This window comes from Ornithorhynchus anatinus, chromosome 15 (genome assembly GCF_004115215.2).
Source record: "Ornithorhynchus anatinus isolate Pmale09 chromosome 15, mOrnAna1.pri.v4, whole genome shotgun sequence".
NCBI classification, from domain to species: Eukaryota; Metazoa; Chordata; class Mammalia; order Monotremata; family Ornithorhynchidae; genus Ornithorhynchus; species Ornithorhynchus anatinus.
The window spans coordinates 24642876-24670319 of record NC_041742.1 but is presented as its reverse complement, the minus strand read 5'-3'; the positions used below and the strand labels follow the sequence as shown (position 1 = coordinate 24670319).

The 27444-nt window shown below is 48.0% G+C and overlaps 1 protein-coding gene across 5 annotated transcripts; it reads right to left on the bottom strand.

Annotated features, from left to right (window-relative positions):
• Positions 1-778: 778 nt before the first annotated feature.
• On the bottom strand, positions 779-27444 carry BEND2 (BEN domain containing 2). 5 transcript variants are annotated; one of them, XM_029079933.2, is made up of 12 exons: positions 27196-27444; positions 23052-23216; positions 21711-21844; positions 18242-18307; positions 17793-17867; positions 12908-13012; positions 11414-11939; positions 10014-10214; positions 8607-8728; positions 6672-6894; positions 5553-5756; positions 779-2788 (listed from the first exon to the last, which is right to left on the bottom strand). In XM_029079933.2, the coding sequence occupies exons 1-12, from the start codon at positions 27311-27313 to the stop codon at positions 2556-2558; spliced, it is 2172 nt and encodes a 723-aa protein (XP_028935766.1). In that variant the 5' UTR covers positions 27314-27444; the 3' UTR covers positions 779-2555. The 5 variants fall into 5 exon arrangements, with proteins under 5 accessions (XP_028935766.1, XP_028935768.1, XP_028935767.1 ...); XM_029079935.2 differs by lacking the exon at positions 27196-27444 and adding an exon at positions 23574-23778; XM_029079934.2 differs by lacking the exon at positions 27196-27444 and adding an exon at positions 23321-23542.

Here is a 27444-nt window from a genome sequence, read left to right as displayed (position 1 = left end):
AAGCTCCACCTGCTGACGAATGAGTTCAGTTCATGTATTATTCACTTGCTTCCTAGAATTTGGAGGGAGGTTTTTTGGGCAATCAGAATCTGCCCCCAAAACAGGTCTTTGTTGTATATCCATATCAGATTTAGAGGAATGGCTATCCTAAAACCCCTTAGTTTGCTAAAAAAAAAAACCCCAAAAAACAAAATATAGATAATTCAGAACAAAGCAAGCACTTTTTCCTCATTAGAGCAATTGGGTATTTGCTTAATAATGTTGGTATTTGTTAAGCGCTTACTATGTGCCGAGCACTGTTCTAAGCGCTGGGGTAGACACAAGGGAATCAGGTTGTCCCACGTGGGGCTCACAGTCTTCATCCCCATTTTACAGATGAGGTAACTGAGGCACAGAGATGTTAAGTGACTTGCCCACAGTCACACAGCTGACGAGTGGCAGAGCTGGGATTCGAACTCATGACCTCTGACTCCAAAGCCGGTTCTCTTTCCACTGAGCCACGCTGCTTTGCTTCACCTTTTCACCTGAGACAGTTGTGGTCATTAGCAGAGAAAAGTTAATTAATGCCAATATCAAATTCCGGGACCCGACCCTTGCACGGTAATGGATCCAATATTTTTTAATTAAATATGTTAATCTTTCCAAAAACTACAAGAAAATTATATTTCAACTATTAAAATACTCTACGAACAAGCCTATTTTAGTTTCTTAAAATGATAAAAATAGGAAAATATACAACCATTCTACAGATTGTTCCCATAGAAAGGCCTCAAAACTATTCCACAAATCACAAGACTTAGAATTCTTTATTAATCACATTTCCCCTTCTTTGGCTGACCCACTAATTACGCACAATCAAATTCCCTTCTTTTTACTTCAAAACCACCGTGTCAATCGCCAAGCTACGAACTAAACTCCACTTTCAATTTCAATGCTTTTCAATATTTTAAGTTCAACTAATAGGTCACTTTTCTGAACCAAACTGCCATAAATACAAACAGATCAATGGTGGTGAGAGAAACTAATTTCTTTCTGAAGAATCATATTTAAGACAGTTACAAAATTAATTTGGTTGGATTTCTCTTAACAGAAAAGGGTAGGAGTTACAACTAAAAGAAACTGTTAGATATGGGCAGCAATCTATGGACATGTACAGGACTTATGAATTAGTCATCTAAAATTGATGGATTCATACATTATGGATAGAACTTAGCTCTCTTTTCCAAAACAGGATAATTTATGAAGCAGTTGAAAACAGGCCCTATCTACAGGAGGTAAGCGTTTTCAAGCTAAAACCATTTTGCTCACTTTGTATTTGTCTACCAGGACTTTAAAAAATTGTTTACAAGTCAGGGTACGAATCTGCTCTCTCAGAGCGATCCGATCACTCCACCTGGACCCAAAAGAACGACTTTGCTGTCGGCCACTTCTGTTTGGGCGACGTCCCGCCATAATGCCGCAATAAATGGTTGGAGCAGTTTGGATGTGGCCACTCACGACCACACGTATCACTTTAATTCCTGCCAACATCGTGTTTGTGTTGTGGGGACAAATGCGGGAAGTCTAAATTACCATTAAACTGGGAGGGAAAAAAAAGGGGGGGAATTATCTCTCGGGTTTCAATTCACCAGCCGTTCTGGCTTTGTTAAACAATAAAGTTTCTCTTAAAGAATATCCAAAATTGTTCTCAATAAGGTTTCTATTTTTTCAACTTTAACACGTACTTAACTAACAACATCCTACAGAAAAAAAATTGCCATATCCCAGAAATCCGAACTATAATCCTGAAAAGAAGGTCTTAACTCAGACCTTTCCTTGCCTCCCTGAAAAATTCTTAAAATTAAATGGAGAGAAACAAAATATCTTCCAAAAATACTTTTCCTTCACTTTATTCTAGTGTAGACCAAAAAAAAAAAAAATCTACGTTTCATCAGCACTTTTTAAATGATAAAAGATATTTATCAAAGGAAAACTTGAATGCCTGAGTTGTAAGGCACTGTAGTAGTCAATAAAAAAGGCCCTGTCCTACAAGCCAACGTATCTCTACGGTTTTAAGAGAGAAAAACCAAACCGAGTGACCACGCGGCTTTGAAAAAAGAAACATCCTGCAGCGACAGAGTCGTAGTTGATGATTTGGGTCATAATCGCAACTCTCGACCGTGTGGTTTGCTTCTAACGGAGAGACGGAATCCGGGCCTCGACTGAGAAACCCTCACCGGGTTCCCGTTAAATCTTTCCCCTCTCTCAAAGGTCGCCCTCGCCCTCCAGCCACGAGGCGAGGAGAAGACCCTCCCTGATCTGAATGCTAGGAGGTGCTCCCCAAAATGAGTGGCCAGGAGTCACCCCGAAGATAATCCAGTGTTTCACCTTTTGGATGCACCTGAGCTGTCCTGCTCATGGCAAAGAGGGGGCTCTGGCTGGTGGCCTGGCTCTGGTATTACCTCATGCTGTTCCTCTATGGCTGACCCACCTAGATGGTCCCGACCCTTTCCGTTGGGTAGAAATATCTGTCACGGACCGGGGTGAGGCGGTGGGGACAACCAACAGATAGCGTTTTAGTCCATGAGGTGAACAGGGTCCTTTTCCTGTGGTTTTCCCAAGGAAGGGCTCCGGGGAGGGCTCTTGTCGTTATTGGCTGGAAGTACAACTTTCCTTCTGAATCCCGTTGTGGCCTTCTTGTGGTCATGTCGGAGGCTACGAATCGTACTGTTGATGGCGGCCACACAGGCTTTCCAATCGTACCCAGTTTCCGTGAGATCGAAGGACGGATAGTTCTCCTGGAGGAAGTCTAATGGGGGGGAAAAGAAAGACCCCATAAACAGAGACGCAGCCTGGCCTAGCGGATAGAACACGGGCCTGGGAGTCAGAAGGACCTGGCTTTTAATCCCGGGTGACCTTAGGAAAGTCACGTCACCTCTCTGGGCCTCAGCTTCCTCATCTGTAAAACGGGGATTAAGGCCGTGAGGTCCTTTAGAGACACGGACTACGTCCGACCTGATTAGCTGCGTGGCTCGGGCTTGGGAGTCAGAGGTCATGGGTTCGACTCCCGGCTCTACCACCTGTCAGCTGTGTGACTGTGGGCAAGTCACTTCACTTCTCGGGGCCTCAGTTACCTCCTCTGTAAAACGGGGATGAAGACTGTGAGCCCCACGTGGGACAACCTCATTACCCTGGATCTCCCCCAGAGCCTAGAACAGTGCTCTGCACATAGTCAGCGCTTAACAAATACCAACATTATTATTAATAATAATAATTATGATAAATTAAGCGCTTGCTAGGTACCAGGCACTGTACCGAGTGCTGGGGTGGATTGAATCTACCCCAGAGATCAGCACAGGTAGTAAGCACTTAAATACCATTCAAAAGCATTCAGACACAAATCACTCCAAGACGGAAAGGCAATCCGGTGAGTTTGCTTCTCTAACTCTCTCCAGATGAACCTCTGCTTTGAGCCCGGTAGGGAAAATACTCCTGTTGACAGCAGTAACAGATCCATTAGCCCATACCCCTGCATTATCAAGCGAATTTACCTCCCCCGTCTCGCCCATTCCCAAATGGCGGATAATAGGAGTTGTAAACCGTCAATCGCCGATGGGGGGAACCAAGCGAATCCACGTGTCAGCAGCCCCAGAGGCAAAACCTGGACCCAATTTATAGGCCAGGCTCCCTTAAGATCCGTCGGCCAGACCCGACCCTTGCAGGGATCTAGGAGCCGTTACTACTCCGGCACAAAGAAGGAGGGCACGTCTTTTGAGCAGCCTGAGGACCTGGGCCAAGTCATTCGAAAATACAGGACCACTCGCTATACGGTCACACAGCTATTGAGAGATTCCAAGGAAGTATAATTCCTCTGGTTTTTCTTTTGGTTTTTTTTAATTCCAGGCTACGGAATTCCTGGAGGGAAAAGCCCCGTTGTGTATATTGCTACGGGTCTGCGTTCGGAGCCTGCTCAATGATGGGAGAATTCATTTTTAAAACTGCCAACTGTTTTGAGGTCTTAAGAGTACATCCCAGTTAGAAAACGTCTATCTTATCCTTTCTTTTTCTTTTTTAACAGATGAGAAAACCGAGGCCCAGAGACGTTACGTGACTTACCCCAGGTCACACAGCAGGGCAGTGTCAGAACTGGACCCGGAATCTGGGTCCCCTGACTTCCAGACCTGGGTTTTTACCTAAGCCGTGCAGCCTCCAACACACAAAACGGTGTGCATTTGAGCTTCCCACACCAAGTGTAAGATTGGCAGGAGTTTTTTTTTAAACTGTTTTAGCAAACTGGGCATTTGGTAATCACAGAAGTGGCAATTCAAGCTTTTTTTTTTAGAAGTCCTTCCATTGAAAAAGGACGAGAAGGGGCAATATCCGATCCCCCCAATCAACATCTGTGGGCCTCATAACCAGTGACAGGACTCCTGTGCCTGTGAACCCACATTCACATAACTCACATCCACCGATCCACTTTTCTTTACACTCTCTCTCTGTAAATTATTTCAATTTCTGTCTACACTATTACACTAGTCCAGGCATAAAGTTCAGTGCTCTGCACAGAGTGCTTGTTTTGTTTTGTTCTGTTTTGTTGTCTGTCTCCCCCGTTTAGACTGTGAGCCCGTTGTTGGGCAGGGATCGTCTCTATCTGTTGCCGAATTGTACCTTCCAAGCGCTTAGTACGGTGCTCTGCATAGAGTAAGTGCTCAATAAATATGATTGAATGAATGAAAATAGGCACTCAGGAAATACTACTGACGGCTTTAGGAGTCTTTTCATCCTGGAATATGTCATTTTTTTCCCCACTCCTTTCATTTCCAAATTCTTCATTTGGAAAAACTGAAAGCCTAGAATTATTTTCAGAAGATATTCACCACGCCTTCTTCCCTGTAGCATAGATGGTTTACATTCTACCTCTATTTGGCTACAAAACCTTCATTTGATTCTCGAGTGGAGAAAAACCGTGTGGTGGGTTTGCTTATTTTGCCAACAGGCCAGATAATCACAGATGGTTCCAAAAGCTGTAGTGGCCGGGGTTTGTTCAAAGAAGGCCTGGGCCCAAAGTGCAGCCCAAATCGACGGATGATAAAATTCCAGAAATTCTTGCAGGAATCAAGCTTGTCCTCCCTATTCAGAACCAAAACAGAACGCAGACTGCATCGTGCTCAGTTACCCGATTTCAAGAACACATCACAGAGAAGAAGCATGGCCTAGTGGACGGAGCCTGGGCCTGGGAGTCAGAAGGTCAAAGGTCCTAATCCGGGCTCTGCCGCTTGTCTGCTGTGTGACCTTGGACAGGTCACTTCACTTCTCCGGGTCTCATTTCCCTCCTCTGGGAAATCGGGATTAAGACTGAACCCTCTGTGAGACGGGGACTGTATCCAACCCTATTATCTTGTATGCACCCCAGCGTTGAGAAGATTGCCTGGCACAGAGTAAGTGCTTAAAAAATACCGTTATTATTATTATTATGACTAAGGGAGAACGCGCTCTGCCCTTCGGTCCGGTGAAATTTAACATCTGATTCTCTCGGGACACTCGGTGACGTTCCCTCGTCGCTCCCAACGTACCTCTGAGAGCATTGATCCTGTTACAGTCGAGGGGGCACATGCCTCGCTCCAGATTTCCATAGACGTTACTCTTCACCAGCACCTCCTCGGTGAAGAGGTGCCGGATAAGGTACCGGGCCGACAGCTCCGGCCGGGACTTCCCCTTCGCTACGTATATGACCGAAAAGGGGAGCTGAACGTTTCTCCAGGGGTTTCCGAGAAGTTCTGCGAACGAAAGGCAGAGGGGGAGACGTGTTCATTGCGGATTTTTCATTTGCCTAGTTAGCACGCCTCCTCGGATCCAGGATTATAATTTCATAGTCCTTTTGGGAGGTCCGTAGACTAGGGAAGAGAACTGAGGTGGAACTTGAGAGCCAATTATATTTGTATTTCACCCATCTGTTCACTACACGTAAAGCCGCGGTTGGCAAATAGAAATTTTATTTAGTAAACCGTCTCTACCCGAAGTGATGGACTTCTAAGTGACTGGGAAGTTTACAGCCCGTCACTCTTTCCTACTCCCCCATTAAGGGCATATACGAATACCTGCACAGATACACACACAAAAATCATACTGACTACATGTTGGAAAGCTTCTGTTCTTGTGGTGCTCACTTTACAGGAGCGGTTTGGCAACCTTTTATTGCAGAAGAGCCCCAAAAAAAAAAAAATGAAACCTCTGACCAACTGGTGTGCAACGAGCCATACAAGGTCTGGCCCAAAATGTAACAGGCGATGAGGTCATCACACTGTGACGCAGTTTCCCAGTAGCAAGGGGAGAGCAGGAGAGGAAAGGGGAAGGGAATGTAGAATGTAAATTCGCGTGGGCAGGGAATGTGTCCCTTTAATGTTCTACTGTAGTCTCCCAAGCGCTTAGGACAGTGCTCTGCACACAGTAAGCGCTCAATAAATATGACTGCACGACTTAAAGAGGGGAGAGGAGGGGAGAAGAGAGGAGCGGAGTGGAACGATTCTTACTGCGCACAGTAAGCGCTCAGTAAATACGACTGAATGACTGAATGAGGGGAGGGGAGGGGAGAAGAGAGGAGCGGAGCGGAACGATTCCTTCTGAATGAAACCCCGGCGTTTCAATCAGCCGATAAGCTGCGATTAATGTCCTGGAACAGCCGGAGAGCTCACCCATCGGTTCCAACGACTGCATTTTGTTGGACGGAGGCGGCTGAAACACTTCCGGGAAGGCGTTACCGTCCCAGGCCGCGTTTCGAAGCGTGGCTTTGGCCGCCGCGGTCGTCTTGGAGGCCGACTGAGAACTGACTTCACCATCTTCCTCGTTGTAACTCAGGTCCACACATATCGGCGGATCCGGGATGTCGCCGGCTTTATCTCTGCCCTCGCCTTTCTCCTGCAGCACAAAGCCGGGGTCAGAGGAAGCTCTGGGACGCGTGGTCCCGGAGGGGGTGAGGGGGCGGGGGAGTGACGTTCGTTTGTCCTTCCGTCCCCGGTGCCGAAAAACTACGCCTGGAGCAGCTGGGGGCAAAATGGGGAGGAACCAAGGCAGAGCCACGAGGCAGAGATGGGCGGTCGCAGAAAGCCCCAACCCAGAAGCGCCGATTCTCATCAGCCCTGCGGTCGCCTCTTGCATTCATGTACTTGTTATTGATTTATTGCCATCTTTGGCACTCGTGGATATCTGCATATTTGATAATATGCCTTGTCCCCGCCCCCCCCTTAGAGCGCAAGCTCCTTATGGGAAGAGGACGTGCCTGGTGATTTGGTTCTATCTCGCCAGCGCTTAGTACGGGGCAAGGCACACAGTGGAGCTCAAATCGACTCTACTGTCTGGGGTGACAGTACATGATTCTAGGGGCAGCCCCAGCCCATCAGAGAAGCAGAGAGGCCTAGCGGAAAGAGCACAGACCCGAGATTCACGGGACTTGGGTTCTAATCCGGGGCTCTGCCGCTTTTTTTTTTTATTTTAACTGTCATTTGTTAAGCTCTCACAGTGTGTCAAGCCCCGTTCTAAGCGCTGGGGTAGATACAAATCAATCAGGTCGGATGCAGCTCCCGTCCCGGCTACTTGCCTGCTGCGGGACCTCGGGCGAGTCCCTTGACTTTTCTGGGTCTTCAAAAATGGGGAATCACTACCTAGTCTCTCTCCTCTTTAAACCATATGGACAGGATTGGGCCTGATCTGCACGGACATCTACCCCAGTGCTTTGTGCAGTGCTCGGCACATAGTGGATGCTTAAAAAATGCCACAGTTATTATTACTGTTATTATTATTATTATTTTCTATGGCTCCCACTGGGATTGCCCCCGCTTCCAGTGGATTTAGGGCACGTCAGCTTTGCCTCACCTCCACCCACACAACTGTTTCTCGGGCCTGGCATCCCACCCCTTCCCTTCTTGATAACTGAACTACAGGCTCTTTCATAAAATGCCGGAAGAGCGACCTTTTCAATGTCGGAGGAAGGGTTTCAAACGGGAAACATCGCTAAAATGTTTCCAACGACATCCTGGTCCCAAGGGTGACGACACAGCCGTGATCAAAAGGGACGCTTTTGGGGTTATAAAGTTATCAATCGTGGCGACTCTTCTGCGGGGTTTGATCGTAGCCCCGGAATATTTTCATCTGGGAGCTGGACAGCTGCATCCCGCCATTCTTCTCGAAGCGCTTCCACCGGAATCCATGGAGGAGGAGCATGGCATAGTGGATGGGCACGGGAGGCAGAAGGTCATGGGTTCTAATCTCGGCTCTGCACTTGTCTGCTGTGCGACTTTGGACAAGTCACCTGACTTCTCCCTCAGTTACCTCATGAGACGAAGGGATAGGGACCGTGTCCAACCCAATATGCTTCTATCCATCCCAGCGCTGACAAAAGACTGTGAGCCCCCTTCTAGACGGAGCCCGTTGTTGGGTAGGGATCGTCTCTATTTGTTGCCAAATTGTACTTTCCAAGCGCTTAGTACAATGTTCTGCACACAGTAAGCGCTCAATAAATACTACTGAATGAACGAACGAATACCACAATTATTACTATTATGATTGTGAGAGACACATTTCCTACCACATGAATAATACCGAGAAATGTTTTAGACTCAAAAGTCACTTACTGTCCTTATTTTGGTTTCGCAGCACAAACAGCGAATCATAGCGTTGACGTTAGTGATGCAGGTTTTCCAGTCTCTTCCATATTCACTCAAATCATAATTTGGGAAAAAAGTTGCAAGAAATTCTGCAGGAAGAAAAAAACTTATCCCTCTTTAAGTTATCTCATGAACGCAACCACATCTGGAACAGAAATGACCTTTCTGGGAGGCCTCCGAATCACGAAGAAGTAGTTTGGACTGCGGAAAGAGCACGGGCCCGGGAGTTGGAGGATCTGAGTTGTAATTTTGGCTCTGCCAATTCCTTGCCCTTAGGTAAATCACTTAACGTCTCTGTACCTTAGTTTCCTCACCTGTAAAATGGGGATTAAATTCCTCTTCTCCCTTCTACTTAGAGTGTGAGCCCCATGAGGGACAGAGACTGTGTCCGACCTAATTAACTTGTACCTGCCCCAGTGTGCTTAGAACAGTGTTTGACACACAGTAAGCACTTAAGAAATGTCAGAAAATAAAATGACCTCCTAAAACGCTTTCACTGAGGCTGGCCCAGAGGTACACAGGGTGAGATGGTAGTGACAGGACTTTCAACCCCTGCAGTTCCCTTGGATAATCAACTTCAACTTTAACTTTCAGAGAATTTGAATTTGCAAATGCAAATCTGCACGCCGAGCCAGCTGCCTTCCACGCTCTGGTGTGGGAGGAGGCACTGCCAACATCGAATCCCCTGGGAGATCTCACCCCATCCTTAGCCCCAAGGCACTGACGTGCATATCTATCAATTATTTATTTTAGACTACTTATTCATATCACCGTCCATCTCCCCCTCAAGACAGTAAGCTCAATGTGATGAGGGAATGTTTCTCTGAACTCTACTGTACTGAACTCTCCCCAACGCTTAGTACGACGCTCTGCACACCCTAAGCGTTCAATAAAGATCACTGATGATGATGACGATTGAGCCCATCTCAGTTTCTCCTCTACCCGAGAGGAGGGCTTGTCCATTTGACGGTGGAGACCGAGTGCGTTTTAATCGTCCTGTTCAGGCCACGCATCAATTTCACAAGCTTTGGCACTGCCTAATTTTGCCAATATACTTTGGAAGTTTCTGTAGAAAGTGTCCCAAAGAAATGCTTTGTATCGGTTCACTGCGCGACTGAAGCAGATGATACAGGATTTCTATCTTGCAGTTATATATTAAAAGTGACTTATGGATTCATCTTAATGTCGGTCTCCCCCTCAAGCTCATTATGGCCAGGGGATGCGTCTGCCAACTCTGTTGAGCGCTCGGTACAGTACCCTGCCTAGAGCAAGCGCTCGATAAATACGATCGGTTGACTGACTGATCTGGACACTTTTCCAAGAAGATTTTTGACGGTACTACTCATTACTGACCAGGAAATCATCCTACTTTACCTCTTATTGCAGCCACTTTGTTGGGGTCCAGTGTCCGGCGACCCCGCGCGCTGACACCCATCACGCTACAGAGTAGGGTTTCTTTGGGGAACAAAACGCGCACCAGGTAACGTGCCGCGTACTTGGGCTTCGTCTTTTGCCGAGCTTTCATCAGATAGGTCCCGAGAACTTTGACATTTCTCTTTGGATCGCCGACGTACTCTTGGAAAACCAAAAACATGGAGAGGAGAACTGAAAACAAATCTGCTTTTTTTTTAAAAGAAAAAGAATGGAGGGGAGGGGGAGGCTCAAAAACGGGTGGAATGAACAATTGCCCGGCCAGAAGCATCTAAACTGCTATTTTCTTCTCCTCTGAACTGATTTCGCTCTTCCCATTTACTTTCTCTTTGGTTTCCTTTCCATCCCAACTGCTACTAGGCTGATGCAGCCAGTTATCCTCTCCCTCCTTGACTACGCGAAGCAGCGTGGCTCAGTGGCAAGGGCCCGGGCTTTGGAGTCAGAGGTCATGGGTTCGAATCCCGGCTCGGCCACTTGTCAGCTGTGTGACTGTGGGCAAGTCCCTTCACTTCTCTGTGCCTCAGTGACCTCGTCTGTAAAATGGGGATTAAGACTGTGAGCCCCACGTGGGACAACCTGATTTCCCCTGGGTCTCCCCAGCGCTTGGAACAGTGCTCTGCACATCGTAAGCGCTTAACCGATACCAACATTATTATTATTACTGCATCGGCCTCCTCGTTGACCTCTCTGCCTCTTGTCTTTCCCCACTCCAGTCCTCACTCCACTCTCCTGCCTGGATCATTTTTCCTAAGGACCATTCAGTCCACGGCTTCCCATTCCTCAACCACCTCCAGTGGTTGCCCATCCTCCTCTGCATCAAATAAAAACTCCTTCCCGTCAGCTTTAAGGCACTCAATTAGCTCGCTCCCTTCTATCTCCCGTGTCCTCCTTATGGTTTGGAACTCTTTCCCTCTTCACACGTGACAGAGCCCCCGTCCAAATCCTGATGAAAATCACATCTCTCTGCTGAGAGGTCTTCCTCGGTTAACCCCTCTTGTCCCCAATTCCCTCTTCCTCGATTAAGCCCTCAAATCCTCTACCTCCTCTTCTTTTTCGGGTCACCTATGCCCTTGTATCCGAACCTTTTTGAGCATTTGATATCCTCCCCACTCTCAGCCCCACAGCGCTCATGTACGTAACCGTACTACATTTTAACGTCCGTCTCGCCCTCTAGACTGTAAGCTCCTGGTGGGCAGGGAACCCGTCTACCAGCTCTGTTGTACGGGACTCTCCCACGTGCTTAGTCCAGTGCTGTGCACACAGTTTGAGTGCTCGATAAATGCCGCTCGCTGACTGATTAAAAAAGTACTCGTTCCTTGTAACCTAGACCGTTTATAACTCACCGAAACTAGGATTGATGCAGACCGAAGAGGAAGGCATCTCTTTAGCGACACTCGCACTTCCCGGGGAAGGTAGGCAATTTATCATGATGGCGTTCCTGCCCAGGCTGGTTTCGGGTTGGGTTGGCATCACTGAAGAGACCAGAGGGGAACTCATGGCGGACGAAGCAGTTTTGCCAGCGCTTTCCATCACCAGGTTCACTAAGTTGGGTGGCGTGGGAAGGTCGGGTATTCCACTGACCGCCACGTACGGGGGCTGTAACGAGTGCGTGGAAACAATGGTGGGAAGGGGCGGGCTCTGCCTGAGGGCTGGCGGCTGCGCTTCCGGCGCCTGGGCTGGCTGAACGGGTTTTCCTGTGGAGTTGGTCTGGACGTGGTTCTTCTGCGGCCCCAACGTCCTAGGCAAGCCGTGGCTTCCCTGTTCGGGCGGAGCGAGAGGAAGGCTGGATTCCCTTGCCATTGGTTTCTGTACTCGGATCTTTCCATGAGGGATGGGATTAGAACTTCTGTAGGTGAAGCCAACCGGTCTCTGAAATGATAGAGGACAAAATCAGTGGGGAATCGATTCTGGCGGGGAAAAGGAAGAGGAAATTTTCATGAAGCATCAAAAGTGTCACCGGCGGCAGATGTTCCCCTAATGGCAACATTCTGACCCCACGGTTAGATTTTATCCCTCCCCTGCCCCAGATGTTTAATGCATTGTGTGTGTCATTTTTTTTTAAATAGTATTCGTTAAGCATTTACTATGTTCCAGACACAGTGGCAGGGAATACGTCTGCTTATTGTTATACTGTACTCTCCCAAACACTCAGTACAGTGCTTTGCACACAGTAAGTACTCAGTAAGTACAACTGAACGAACGAACGAACGAATGAAAACAAGCTAATCAAGTTGGACACAGTCCAAGTCCCACATGGGGCTCGAAGTGGAAAGAGCATGGGCTTAGGAGGCAGGGGTCATGGGTTCTGATCCGGGCTCCATCACCTGTCAGCTGTGTGACTTTAGGCAAGTCACTTAACTTCTCGATGCCTCAGTGACCTCATCTGTAAAACGGGGATGAAGACTGTGAGCCCCACGTGGGACAACCTTATTACCCTGTATCTACCCCAGGGCTTAGAACAATGCTCGGCACATTGTGAGCGCTTAACAAATACCAACGTTATTATTATTCCCTGAATGAGGCACAGACAAGTTAAGTGACTTGCCCGTGGTCACCCAGCAGGCAAGCGGCAGAGCCAGGATTAGCACCAGGTCCAGAACCCAGATCAAACTGCTTCAGATCTTAGCCGAACTCAAGCGATTGCCTGGTCCACTTATCTCCTTCGGCTCTCGGTATCCGGGATCTCGGTTTTGACCGAGACTGACCGACCACACGGACCAGTAGCTAGACTCTGCCAGAGCGGGAAGCGGTCACTGGTTCCCTGGACACTTCTGGCCTCAAGAGAGAGAAAAATCGCTCATCGGGGCTGAGAGGTTTACAGTAATTCCAGTACTCACGGGCTTGAGCAGAAGTGGTTTCACCCTGGTGCGTTGCATTTCTGAAACTTTGCCTTGAAGTAGGTCGAACTTCTTATCCAGCTTCTGAATGGCATCATACATGACCTAATGTATTAAAATGGGTGTGTCATCAGGACGTGCAGAACGAAGGCAAATGCGACTTCCGTTAAATGACGCTAACATAAGGAGGTTCCTTTTTTAGGCTACAGTAGCCTCCTTCATGAAGGTACTGAAAGATCTCTTAAAAGTGGCCAATGTAGGTCAGTGTGCCAAAACAATGACACATCAAGTTAATGACCGAGTAATAAATCAGATTGAAGGAACTAGAAAACATCTTGAGACACACACACACACACACACACACACATATTTTCTTAACCTCCTCCAGGTAAACCACTTTTAAATGCACAGACTAAGAAACAAAGATTTTCTAATTAGAAACAGGAACTTATTTACAGGTAAAAACCTTGTCACCCTCATAGTTCATATTTTTCAAGGTTAAATCCATTTAAACCAGGTTTGCCTGCCTCAAAACGGATCTTAATAAATTCATTCATTGTCTACTGGTGAAAAAAAATCAAGGCAGAAAGCAAGCTATTCCCTTAATCCTAAACGTAGTTAGCAAAAACGGCAAGGAAGTCAAAGGTACTGAGCCATTCAGGGATTAGATACTACAGTCTTATTAATTCCTCTAAGAAATATGCCCGAGGTTAGAATCTAAAAAATACTTCCTCGACTCCAAATCCCAGGGATATTTTTGGATATCCATTCAAGGAAACAGTGTTCACCGTCTTGATTAATATTGATTTACACTCAAGACATTTTCTCTTTTCCTTTAAGACTGCAGAATAACTAGGTTTAATGGGAGACGGGGGCGGGAAGTTTCTTCCCTTAATTGTCCGCTGTCTTCTTTCTCCCGCTTCGTCACAGTGAGCACCCTTCAGTTTTCTCCAGCTAACCACATTGTGCCTCACTTTCTTCTCTGCCATCTTTGACACACATTTCTCTTAACCACCTGTAATATTTTTGCAAATACTCTCTTCCTTGAGCACTCACTCGCCCACAGACATATCCACGCTCCCTCTTCCTCCGGTCTGAAAACTAATTCAGTGTCTCCCCCCCCGCCCACACTAGAATGGAAGCTCCTCGGGGGAAAAGATGGCATCTGCTGAACTCAGTTGCGCTCTCCCAAGGGCTCACTACAGTGCTCTGCACATAGTAGACCCTCAATAAATATTACTGGTTGATGGATAATTACAAAGGGAAAGGGTACAGAAGTGAGGACAACTCCAATTGGGGGGGAAGTGGGGAGAGGAAACTTATTTTGACACCTCTAAGAGCCCCACCCAGTTCTGGTTTTCAGACCGACGCGATAAAGGAGCCTGACCCCTGACGGCTTCAGATCCGATAATCGACGGTTTCAGAGCCTCTCTTTGGGACCCCAAACCGAAGTAATAGGTATTTGCCGACATCTAATGGGTCCCACAGAATTACCGTGGAACTTTCCGATTCGTAGTTCGAGGCCTTCCGGTGGTCACATGTAATAGCGGTCGGTTCCATCTGGGAACACTTTCAAAAAATCAAAAGGAGAGCCCCACTTATCACGACCCTTCACTCTGTGAGTAAGAGGAACTGAAGAGCGCCCATCTGTTTACTTTCTCGGGGTAACGGAAAGAAGCTCAGGCCACCCGACGTATTTTAGAGTAACGGGTTCTCTGGGCGCCCCTTCGAAGGATGGGCACTTGAATGGAAACTTTTATTTCAGATTATCCTAACCCAGAGCTACCGCTAAGGTCAAAAAACGAACCACCACCTGAGACTGAGTTTAGCTAAGTGCTGGAAGGGACTCCACGGAAGATAGGAAGGACACAGAGCTAGTAACCCCAGGAAAGGAACACCATTCCCGGAAGAAAAACGGAAAATCCTCAATTCACTGTAGGATCCAAGAGAGCTAGAATACTGCAGCCAACTGGCTTCCATATTACTCCGAAACCAAGATGATCCTAAATTTGAAATGAACTCCCAAAGATTCAGCGCTTCTGGGGAAAAATAAAATCCGGTATTCCTCCATACATTTTCCCCTGCCCTGCGTGTGCCTCTTAACAATACTTTCTTCTCCCTGCTTAGATTTGAGCCCCCTGAGGAACGGGGGCCATGTCCAATTCCCACCTCTGAATTCTTTCCCACTGCTTACTCCCGTGCTGCGCACATGGTAAGCGCTTCATAGTTACTATTTACCCATTTATTCATCCCTGACCTCTTTCTTAACTGATATCCTCAATCCCCCTTCCCTTTAGAAGTCCAATTTGCCGAGCGCAATGGGTGCCGGAGATGACTGGGGCATCAGCCACAGGAAGCGTTAGGAGGTAAGAAGTCAGAAGAGACACCAAGGAAGAGACAGAGGTAGAGACACAAACAGCCAGGGAGAAGACAAAAAACAGACCTTGTTTTGGCTCTTTCTGTTTTGAAGTCTGCCTTCTCTTCTAGTCCTGGCAGCACTTGCTTGGGAAGATGAGGGGGGAGCGGGGAGAAGAGGAGAGGGAAGAAAAGAAGGTGGAAAGAGGCTAGTGGCTTCAGCTGTGAGTGTTGCAGTACAGTTATCCAAATTGCTACTTTTAGGATGAGCCTTTATGAATGCCCAGAACATCTCTGCCACCTCTCCTGGTTACTCATCTTTGTTTCTGAGCAATATGGCTGTACGAATCGCAACTTTCAAGCCGGCTTCCTTTGGCTCTCAATCCTACCGGTGGCCTTTCTCCCTTTCCCGCAACCCCAGAGCCAAAGCGACGGGAATTTCGTCCGAGGGTTGCTCACCGACACATCACGGGGCGTGGCATCCACTTTGCAACTGTTCGCAAGGTTAGGCTGTGAGGGGAATACCTTTGCCCACATTTTTTCGGGGGGGAAGAACGCCCGGAGTTTAGGCCCCCATGGCACTACGGGTGGGTGAGCATGTTACTCCCATCTTGGACGGAAGTGGGTTGGGTGCTAGGCCGGTTCCTAGTGTTCATATAGAATGAGAGAGTCAAACCTGAGCAGTTTTTTTAATAGTATCTGTTAGGCACTTACTATGTTCCAGGCACTGTACTAAGCGCTGGGGTAAAGTTAATCAGTTTGGACACTGTCCACGACCCACAGGGGGCTCCCGGTCCTCATCCCCATTTTACAGATGAGGTAACTGAGGCACAGAGAAGGGACGTGACTAGCCCAAGGACACATAGCAAACAGGCGGCGGGGCCAGGATTAGAACCCAGGTCCTTCTGACTCCCAGGCCTGTGTTCTGCGCGCTAGGCCACGCCGCTCCTCAGGCCAATCAGCATGTTAGTTCCCCGGCTGCTACGTCCTCCTTTGCCGTCCACCCTTAAGCGCTTAGTGCAGTGCTCTGCACACAGTAAGCGCTCAATAAATACGACTGAATGAATGAGGGCCGGGCGGATGGTAGGGAGGATCGGGTGATGAAGGGGCAATCTAGGAGGCGTAGTGCTCTGCGGAGGGCTGGGTTTCTGTCTTCCTCTACACCTGTGAGTCAGAAGGACCTGGGTTCTAATTCCTGCTCCGCCACTTGTCTGCTGTGTGAAATCAGGCAAGTTACTTCAATTCTCTGGGCCTCTGTTACTTCATCTGTAAAATGGATATTAAGACCGTGAGCTCTCTGGGGGACAGGGACCGCATCCAACTCGACTATCTTGTATCTACCCCAGTGCTTACTACAGTGCCTGCCACACAGTAAGCTCTTAGAAAGTACCACAATTATTATTTTTTATTATTATTAAGGGTGCTATGGTGCATATGGGGGTGAACATTTTGGGTTGCTGAGACCTGTAGTCTCAGATGATGAAATAATAATAATAATAATGATGGTATTGGTTAAGCACTATCTGCCAAGCACTGTTCTAAGCACTGGGATAGATACAGGTTACCAGGTTGTCCCACTTGGGGCTCTCAGTCTTGATCCCCTTTTACAGATGAGGCAACTGAGGCCCAGAGACGTGAAGGGACGTGCCCCAAGTCACACGGCTGACAAGTGGCAGGGTTGGGATTAAGACACACGACCTCTGATTCCCAAGCCCGGGCTCTTTCAGAACTCCCGCAAATGCCTCTTGTGTGTGTCTGGCAATGCCTCAAATGCCCCGTGTGCCCCGTGATCCTAAGCCAGGAGAGCCTGAAGGCCTACAACACTCCTTAGGACTTGGTGATTCGAACCCATCGCATGAGAGAGACACCCCCCTGCCCAGTTATAAGAACGCTGACTCTCCTTACCTCAGCACTAGGTACCTATCCTTATACTTTGGGGGTTTTTTTAATAATATCTGTTAAGCGCTTACTATATGCCAGGCACTGAATTAAGCACTGGGGGATAGACAAGTCCCTGTCCCTTTTGGGACTCATTATCTTAATCCCCATTTTCAGATTTTATTGTTCTTGTCTGCCCGTCTCCCCCGATTAGACCGTAAGCCCGTCAAAGGGCAGGGCCTGTCTCTATCTGTTGCCCACTTGTCCATTCCAAGCGCTTAGTACAGTGCTCCGCACAGAGTAAGCGCTCAATGAATACGATTGAATGAATGAATGAGGTCACTGAAGCACAGAGAAGTTAAGTGACTTGCCCGAGGTCACACAGCAGACACGTGGCGGAGCCACGGTCGAGAACCCAGGTCCTTCCCCTACCTGTAATTTATCTTAACGTCTGCCTCCGCCTGCTTGATGCAAAATCCCTCACGGAAGGAGTCATGTATACCGACGCGATCGTGTTTAGTACGATGCGAAAACGACAAAGATTCTGGACAACCACGACTGAGGTGGATCACTGATGAAATGCCAATATATGACTTCCACGTCGCTAGAGTCTGGAAGCTGCCAAAGTATTTCAAGAGAAAAGGTGAACTACCTGGCAGTAGTTAAGGACTTCCATAAGTGTTTTTTGCTGGTCCCCTGTGTAGGAGGCTTCAGATACGACGCTCCCCTGTGAATATTCCAAAAGCACGAATGGAATCAAGACAGGTGACAAGAAACAAAGGCAATACGAGAACTTCATTGATATGATCTCCTATTGGGCTCAGCTCTTAATAAGATGTTACCCTATTGATTTTGTTCAGGAGGTGCACATCCCCTTGATTCTATTTATCGTGATAACGTCTTGTTTTGGTTTCGTTCTGTTTCGCTCTGCCATCTGCCTCCCCCGATTAGACCGCGAGCCCGTCACTGGGCAGGGATAGTCTCTATCTGTTGCCGAATTGTCCATTCCAAGCGCTTAGTACAGTGCTCTGCACATAGTAAGCGCTCAATAAATACAACTGAATGACTACACGGGCATTAGCAATCACCTTAGATACTCACACATTCGTAGTCCGGCTCATATTCATAAACGACACTTCCAGCATCCTCGTAATCGCGACCTCTCACCTAGGGAGAAACGACTGATTGAGACAGAGGAAGGATCGAGAATAATACAATGGTTCAGGGCAACACTTAGCTCGGATGGAGCTCTGAGAACGTCTACGTGACAGGAGGGAGGAAAGGGGATGATATGAAGAGATGCCACGTGTCCTAACAATAATGATAATGTTGGTATTTGTTAAGCGCTTACTATGTGCAGAGCACTGTTCTAAGCGCCGGGGTAGATACAGGGTCATCAGGCTGTCCCATGTGAGGCTCACAGTCTTAATCCCCATTTGACAGATGAGGGAACCGAGGGACAGAGAAGTGACTTGCCCACAGTCACGCAGCTGACAAGTGGCAGAGCCGCGATTCGAACCCATGACCTCTGACTCCCAAGCCCGGGCTGCTTCTCAGAGCCCAGGCCTGGGAGCCAGAAGACCTGGATTCGAATCCTGGCTTTGCCACTTGTCTGCTCTGTGACTCAGGGCCCCGGTGTCCTGATTTGTGAAAGTGGAGATAGAAGGTCTGTTCTGACTTAAGCCCTCTTTTCTTCAACTTCCTTCTGAGTCGCCCCGACTTGCTCCCTTCATTAATTCCCCCCTGCCAGCCCCTCAGCACTTAGCTACAGATCTGTCATTTATTTAGTTATAATGATATATATTATACGATAATATATAATAAGCTCGTGGAAGGCAGGGAATGGATCTGTTTATTGTTATACTGTACTCTCCCAAGTGTTCAGTCCAGTGCTCCTCACACAGTAGGCGCTCAATGAATACAACTGACTCAAAAAATGAAAGTTCTCCCTTCCTTTAGACCGTGAGCCAGCTCTAGGGGATACAGGGACTGTGCCCATTCTCATTACCTTGAATCTACCCCAGTGCTTAGTACAGTGTTTGGCACCTAGTAATCATTTAACAGAAATCACTATTATTATTATCATCTTTAATGAGATGTATTCAGAAAATGCAAGGAAGCAGCATGGCCAAGTGGATAGAGTACAGGCTGGGAGTCAGGAGGACCTGGGTTCTAATCCCGGCGCCTCTGCTTGTCCGCTGTGTGACCTTGGGGAAGTCACTTCACTTCTCTGTGCCTTATTTACCTCATCTGCAAAATGGAAGTTGACACGCTGAGCCCCACGTGGGACGTGGACTATGTCCATCTTGATTAGCTTGTATAATAATAATGATATTGGTATTTGTTAAGCGCTTACTATGTGCAGAGCACCGTTCTAAGCGCTGGGGGAGATACGGGGTGATCGGGTCGTCCCGCGGGAGGCTCACGGTTAATCCCCACTTTACAGATGAGGTAACTGAGGCCCAGAGAAGTGAAGTGACTTGCCCACGGTCACACAGCTGACCAGTGGCAGAGCCGGGGAGTCGAACCCACGACCTCTGACTCCGAAGCCCAGGCTCTTTCCACTGAGCCACGCTGCTTCCCTAATACAGTGCCTGGCACCTAGTCGGCACTTATTAAGTACCATAGAAAATGTGTTTTCACCGATAACCATTTCAATCAAGGCAAAAAAATAATAACAGTGACACGTCTGAGTGATAAGGCTTCAGGATAACGCAAGATCTCCTAAAAGAGTCCCTTTCACTTAAGTGCTTGGAACGGCACTCTGCGCATGGTAGGCGCTCAATAATACCACTACTTGATTTATTGATTAAAGCGGAAGAACCCGATTGTGATCTAACACTGAATTTAATATCAACAAAGAAAGAAGCCACTGGTTTCAGCTGAGATGCACCGGAGCCATCTTGTGGAGGGAAAAATGCAATTGACATTTTCATGGTCCGCAGATTCTAGGACCAAGTGTCCTTGTTCCCCTTAGAGAAAGTCTGCAGAATTTTACAGATCTCTGAAAGCTGATTTATCTTCTTTGCGAAAGTGAATAAACCCCCCCCACTCAAAACCATCTTCCTCTCCCAATTCCCTCTCCTGGAATTTCTGCCCCCACGTGCTCAATAAAGTGCCAGCAGGCACTCAATAAATACCATTGATTGATTAATACAAAAGCTCAGTATTAATATCCGATTTTCCCCTCTAAAGTGACTGTGGGCAGGAAACGCGCCTACACCCTTCTCTCCCACGGCACCGTACAATGTTCTGGACACAGCAAGCCCTTAATTAATACTTCGGAATGATCACGGCTCAGGACTCAATTCAATCATATTAACCGGGCGCCTACTGTGTGCAAAGCACCGTATCAAGCGGTCAGTATTAATATGTTTCCCCCTCTAGACTGGCCGTGAGTTTATTTTGGGGAGGAAGTGTGACTACCATATTGTTCTCTCCCAAGAGCTCGGTACGGTGCTCTGCGTCCGGTAGGCGCTCAATACATCCGACCGGCTGATTCATTCATCCAGTCCTATTTATTGAGCGCTTACTGTGCGCAGAGCACTGTACCAAGCGCTTGGAATGTGCAATTCGGCAACAGATAGAGACAATCCCTGCCCAACAACGGGCTCCCTGGGGGGCTTTGCCACTGGAAGAATAGGTAGCTGTAGGAATAGTGTCCGCTCGTCCCCCAGCTGGCAGCGACCTTTCCAAGGGCTCTTCTGACTCCTCTGACGGATTTAGTGATCCCTCCTCTAACCAAAGCTGTCCACCTTGGGGCTTCCCTACGGAAAATTCTGGACGCTTCCCTACGGAAGCGTTGGCTGGACGGGAGGCCGGGTTTTAGGCGGAGGAAGCTGGGGAAGGTAGCCCGCATGGAAGCAGGGGACAGAGTTGTGTGTCTACACCTGTATGTGGGGATGACTTTTCCCCCCCCCCCCCGAGTGGACTGTTCCAGTAGGGCAAATCTGTAGGCTAAAAAATAAAGAAATACGTAAATGCAGGTGACATCCTAACCTTCATTCAAAACTGGCCTGAAAGTAGCATTTTGTTGTTGCTGTTGAAGCATTTTGTGAAACTGGACGTTACCTCCTGCCAAGCGTAAACTTAGGGCCATAGGAACTATTTGAAGGAAACCAAATTTAATCATTCAACAGGGGATCCAATTCAATATTTTTTTCTATTACGATATTAGTAACTGGCTAAATGACGAGGACCGGTCTGTCAAAAAAATGTTGGTATTAAAATATTTTCCTTGGGTAATTCGATCCTTTCCAATTGGTTTCAGCAATTTACAAGATCAATACTAATTTTTGTATGTGGGTATATATATATATATATATACACACAACCCTCTACTTTGACTGTGAGCCCCATGTGGGATAGGGACCTTGTCTGATCTAATTCATTTGTATCTACCCCAACGCGTAGAACAGTACTTGACATACAGTACGTGTTTAACAAATGCCAAAATAGTAATAACCATTACATTTCCATACATATATATGCACAAAAATATGTTTTAGTAGGACAGAGGGATAAAATCATACATTAGAAAAATGAGAAGAAGCATTGCCTTAATACTCACTGTGCTGTTTCCCTGGGAAGAAGCAAGCCGACGTCTTTTATGCAAGAAGATAAACTCCATTTCCTCAGCGTCCCTCTGCCCTGCCGAGGGATTCGAGACCCCTTGGTCACTTACGACAGGCAAACCTTCACTTCCTGAAACCCGCAGTAGGAGACAGAGCTCATTAGACATTTTCTAGCTACAACCGGGGAGTCAAAACAAAATGAAAACAAGTCTCAACCCCCAACTGAATTAAATCTTTATTTTAAAATTCTAGTTGAACCAAAACCGGGCGGGGGACCCACACCCTAATAGTTCCTATGATGATTATGATTCAAAATACTGCGCAGCCAGGTCTAATGGATGGGCCCGGGAGACAGGGGACCCGGGTTATAACCCTGGCTCCTCCCACTTTGCTGCTGTGTGACCCTGGGTGAGTCATTTAACTCCTCTGTGCCTCACTTACCTCATCTGTAAAGTGGGGATTAAGACCGTGAGCCTGATGTGGGCCAGGGACTGTGTCCAACCCAATTACCTTGTAGTTACCCCAGCGCTTAATGCCTGGTATATAGTAAGCATTTAACAAATATCATTAAAAGAGTAGCACTGACTAAGAAGCGGAAGTAATCTGTAGAAATGACTAAAATTGGGAATTACAAATAAGGCACTCGTGAATGGTGAAATGACCGAAACGCAAGACACCGCCTCTTAATCGCTGTGAATTCTTTTTCTTAAGAGCTTCTAACAGTCCTCTATATTTAGAACCCCAAGTCTGAACTGCTTTCAAAAGCAGTTATTTTAGGAATATGAAACAGCTATCCTTCCTTTCTTCCGAACATAAACAAAGAAGTAACCAGTCTGTAGCTCCAACGAGAGAGACTTATGGGACACACGAGGAAGAACTTTCTATTTTTGAGAGTTGTTAAACAGCGAAATAGGTTACTGAGGGAGAATGCTAAAAGTACCCTAGAGGTCCTGTAAAAAAAAAAAATTTACCAAAAAGGTGCCCGTCTGACTAAACTGTTAAGAAGTAGTGCTGCCTGGAGGCAAAGGGGGTGAATTAGGTTCTTCTCAGTCTTCTGATTCTCTGAACTGGTCTAACTGGAGTCAAAACTGGACTAACTGGAGTTAAGGAAAAAAAAACCTAATATAAATGCAAGGTAAACAATGTGACGGCATCCGAAGTTGATTCTGAAACGAATTAGCACCTAACAGTAAAATCAGTTTGCTGGAAATGGACTGAACTGACACACAGTAAGTGCTTAAGAAAAGTCCATTATTATTGTCTCAAAATGAAATGAAGTGTTGACCTGGTCACATATTCCCCGACATAAAAAAAAAAAAAGAAATCAGCATAATTACCATATGAAAGCTGGGAGATATAATGGTGGTTATTACTGCTGCCTTGGGAATTGGGCTCTATGGCTAACATGCCGGAAGCAGAAAGACCATCTTCAGCATCCTCATTTTCGGAATTTTCTATTATCACAGCTTCTACTTCGTCCTCAACATTCACAGTAACGTACTCTAAGAACGAGCAAAGAGAAAGCGAATTTAAAACGCGCCCTGCAATTTCCCCAGTGGCTTCCAGTGCACCGGCGGAGAGGGGGGCAGCGAGTCTAAAACGTAACTCTAAAAGCCGATTTTTCTTTGGTCTTCGATATCACGCTAACTTAAAGGAAATGACATCTTCCAAGAAATGATTTTCGGTAGCGACTGTTGATAAAAAGGAACATTCGATAAAATAGGGTATCCAGTTCTGACTGTATCTGACTGTAAATATGATATTCTTTACACATCCGCCAACGGGTGAGGATCAATTTGACCAATTCTCCCTAGCGTCCGCTCCACGATTACAAAGTTAATCTATCGAAAACTGCAAACCTGAACTCCTGCTTGCTTTCCAAGGAGGTTTATTTATCCAGTAAGGCGTTGAACAGATCGATCGCCTGCAATTTCACTGACGCAAACAACTCTTGCCCTCAAGATATATATGTGATTTCCCAGGTACTGAAGTAGCGCGGCCCAGCGAAAAGAGCACTGGCCCGGGAGTCAGAGGATGTGGGTTCCAGTTCTGACTCTGCCGCCTGTCTGCTGCGTGACCATGGGCAAGTCACTTAGCTTCTCTGTGCCTCGGTCTCCTCATCTATAAAATGGGGACTCAATACCGGTTCTCTCTCCAACTGTGACTGTGAGCCTCATACGGGCAGGGGCTGTGTCCAACCTGACTACCTGGTATCTGCTTCATTGCTTAGAACAGTGCTTGACACTTAGTAAATGCTCGATACCCAAAATTAATATTAGGATTACCTCAAAATGGAATTGCTCCGTAACTCCACCCACTTAATCTATCCAACTAAGAATGCATGGAATCTCAGCTGTAAACTCTTTTCGCCATTTAGCACATTTGGTCCCCTGAATCTTCAGTGAACGAAGTCGTACGCCGATTAGGTCATTTGGATTTAAATCTATGATTTCTCAAAACATCGTAGCCTAACCCTGACTTAAAATGCTACTAGGATTCTGTTGCCTTTCATTTCATAGTATTACTATTCTTATCATTCGACCGATGAATGGTAATACTGAGCACTTACTATGTGCAGAGCACTGAACTAAACACTTGGGAGAGTACAACGGGGCAAAATTAGCAGACATGTTCCCTGTCCATAATGAGTTTACAGTCTAGAAGGGGAGACAGACTTGAATATAACAGTGAAACACACCCAAATCATTTCTCTAAACTGAAAGCAGATGGCCTGCTGGAAAAAGACAGGGATCTGGGAGTCAAGAAGACCTGAGTTCTAATCCTCTCTCCGCCCCTTGTCTGCTCTGAGACCTTGGGCAAGTCCCTTAACTTCTCTGGGCCTCAGTTTCCTCAAGTGTAACATAAATTATATTAATGTCCGTTATATTAATGATGTATATATCTATGATACCATTGATCTTGATGGTATCGACGCCTGACGACATGCTCTGTTTTGCTGTTTGTCTCCCCTCTTTAGACCGTGAGCCCATTGCTGGGCAGGGAGAGTCTCTCTGTTGCCGAACGGTCCGTTCCAAGCGCTTAGTACAGTGCTCTGCACATAGTAAGGGCTCAGTAAATACTACTGAATGAATTAATGGTGTATTTATCTATGATTCCATTTATTTCGATGGTACTGTCGCCTGATGAGATGTTGTGTTTTGTTGTCTGTCTCCCCCTTTTAGACTGAGCCCATCATTGGGCAGGGATAGCCTCTCTGTTGCCCAACGGTCCATTCCAAGCGTTTAGTACAGTGCTCTGCACATAGTAAGCGCTCAATAAATACTATTGAACGAATTAATGGTGTATATACTTATGATTCCACTTATCTTGACGGTATTGACGCCTGATGATATGTTTTGTTCCGTTGTCTGTCTCCCCCTTTTAGACCGTGAGCCCGTCACTGGGCAGGGATAGCCGCTCTGTTGCCCGGTGGTCCATTCCAAGCGTTTAGTACAGTGCTCTGCACGTAGTAAGTGCTCAATAAATACGACTGAATGAATGCACTGTGGCCCCACGTGGGCCAGGGCCCGGGTCCAACCTGGCTAACGAGTGGAAAGAGCCCGGGCTTGGGAGTCGGAGGTCACGGGTTCGAATCCCATCTCGGCCACATGTCGGCTGTGTGACTGGGGGCGAGTCACTTTGCTTCTCCGTGCCTCAGTTTCCTCATCTGTCAAATGAGGATTTAGACAGTCGAGCCCCATGTGGGACAACCTGATTACCTTGTATCTACGCCAGCGCTTAGAACGGTGCTCTGCGCATAGTAAGCGCTGAACAAATGCCAACATTATTATCATTAACCTGTATCCACCTCAGAGGCGGCACATGGTAAGTGGCCAACGGGGACCAGTTATAATGCCTCTGCTACTGTTATTTCTGTTGTTTGTGTTAGATATGTTAGTAATTATTATTGTTGTTGTTGTTATTAAGATTGGCACTAATAATGTAGGTATTCGTTAAGCGCTTACTAGGTGCAGAGCACTGTTCTAAGCGCTGGGGGAGATACAGGGTCATCAGGTGGTCCCACATGAGGCTCACAGTCAATCCCCATTTGACAGATGAGGGAACTGAGGCCCAGTGAAGTGACTTGCCCACAGTCACCCAGCTGCCAAGTGGCGGAGCCGGGATTCGAACCCGTGACCTCTGACTCCCAAGCCCGGGTTCTTTCCAAACACGGGCTTTGGAGTCAGAGGTCACGAGTTCAAATCCCAGCTCTGCCACTTGTCAGCTGGGTGACTGTGGGCGAGTCCCTTCACTTCTCTGGGCCTCAGTGACCTCATCTGTAAAATGGGGATGGAGACTGTGCGCCCCACGTGGGACGACCTGATTCCCCTGTGTCTCCCCCAGCGCTTAGAACAGTGCTCTGCACATAGTAAGCGCTTAACAAATACCAACATTATTAACTTCTCTGGGCCTCAGTTGCCTCATCTGTAAAATGGGGATGAGGACTGTGAGCCCCCCGTGGGACCACTTGATTCCCCTGTGTCTCCCCCAGCGCTTAGAACAGTGCTCTGCACATAGTAAGCGCTTAACAAATACCGACATTATTATTAACTTCTCTGTGCCTCAGTTGCCTCATCTGTAAAATGGGGATGAGGACTGTGAGCCCCACGTGGGACCACCTGATTCCCCTGGGTCTCCCCCAGCGCTTAGAACAGTGCTCTGCACCTAGTAAGCGCTTATCAAATACCAACATTATTAACTTCTCTGTGCCTCAGGGACCTCATCTGTCAAATGGGGATGAAGACTGTGAGCCCCATGTGGGACCACCTGATTCCCCCCCGTGTCTCCCCCAGCGCTTAGAACAGTGCTCGGCACCGAGTAAGCGCTCAACAAATACCAACATTACTATTTAATCCCCTAAAGGTATTAATAAGGGATTGAATGGTATTAAATGATTGAATCATTGGTATTGATGGACTGGTCCTGTCACAAGGCAGGGTTTGGGCAAGGGCCTCCCTGTGGGGGTGGCCGACCCTAAGGACAGGACCGGCCCCTGAGGCGGCCTGGGAGGACAGGACCGGCCCCTGAGGCGGCCTGGCAGACCCAGCCGGTGACGGGCGTCGGCCACAGGCCGCCACTTCCGTCCCCGACATCTTCCCCCCGGGGAGGGCGGGGAAACAACCGTCCCTGGGGGAAGGCCCCGAGGGCGGCCATTATGGCGGCCCAGGCCCTTCCCCTCCGCCCCGCGCCGGCGGGAAAAACGCCCGCTCGCGCACGCCCCCCAGCGGCCGCCGGCCGGCTTCGGGCCGCCACTGGGCATGCGCACTACCACCTCTCCCCCCGCCCCACCGAGGGCTCCTTGAAACCGCCGTTTCCCCCCTCCGCTCCCCATCGCCGCTTCTTTGGCGGGGGGGGGGGGGTGGAAAGGGCGAAAGATGGACGGCGGCCCCAGCCAATGGGCGAAAAGCCCGCCCCCGGCCGGCCAATGGGGAGCGCCGCGGCGGGGCGGGGGGGGCGGGCGTTGGCCGTTGCTGCGCCTACCGTTTCGGCTGGGTCGTTGCGAACGCCGCCGGAGCGTTTTGGCCGTCGGGCGGGGGGCGAAAGACGGCGTCGGCCGGGGGAAGGGCGGCGACGGCAGCGTCCCCTCCTCCCCGGACATGGCGAGGCGGCGACGCCGAGGGGATCCGGGCCGTCCGGGCTGCGGAGGAGCGGGGTTTCCGTTGGCGGAGGCGGGTGGGGCCGGAATATGGCGTTGAAACGGAAGAGGCTCCGCGGGCGACGTGCGCGGAA

Excerpts from the sequence above, each read along its gene's own strand:
- BEND2 (XM_029079933.2), bottom strand. The coding sequence starts at position 27,313 with ATGTCCGGGGAGGAGGGGACGCTGCCGTCGCCGCCCTTCCCCCGGCCG. Across the intron at positions 10,215-11,413 it reads CTGCATCAATCCTAGTTTCG|AGTACGTCGGCGATCCAAAG; the intron begins GTGAGTTATAAA and ends TGGTTTTCCAAG. Across the intron at positions 8,729-10,013 it reads CAAAGTGGCTGCAATAAGAG|AATTTCTTGCAACTTTTTTC; the intron begins GTAAAGTAGGAT and ends TTCTTCCTGCAG.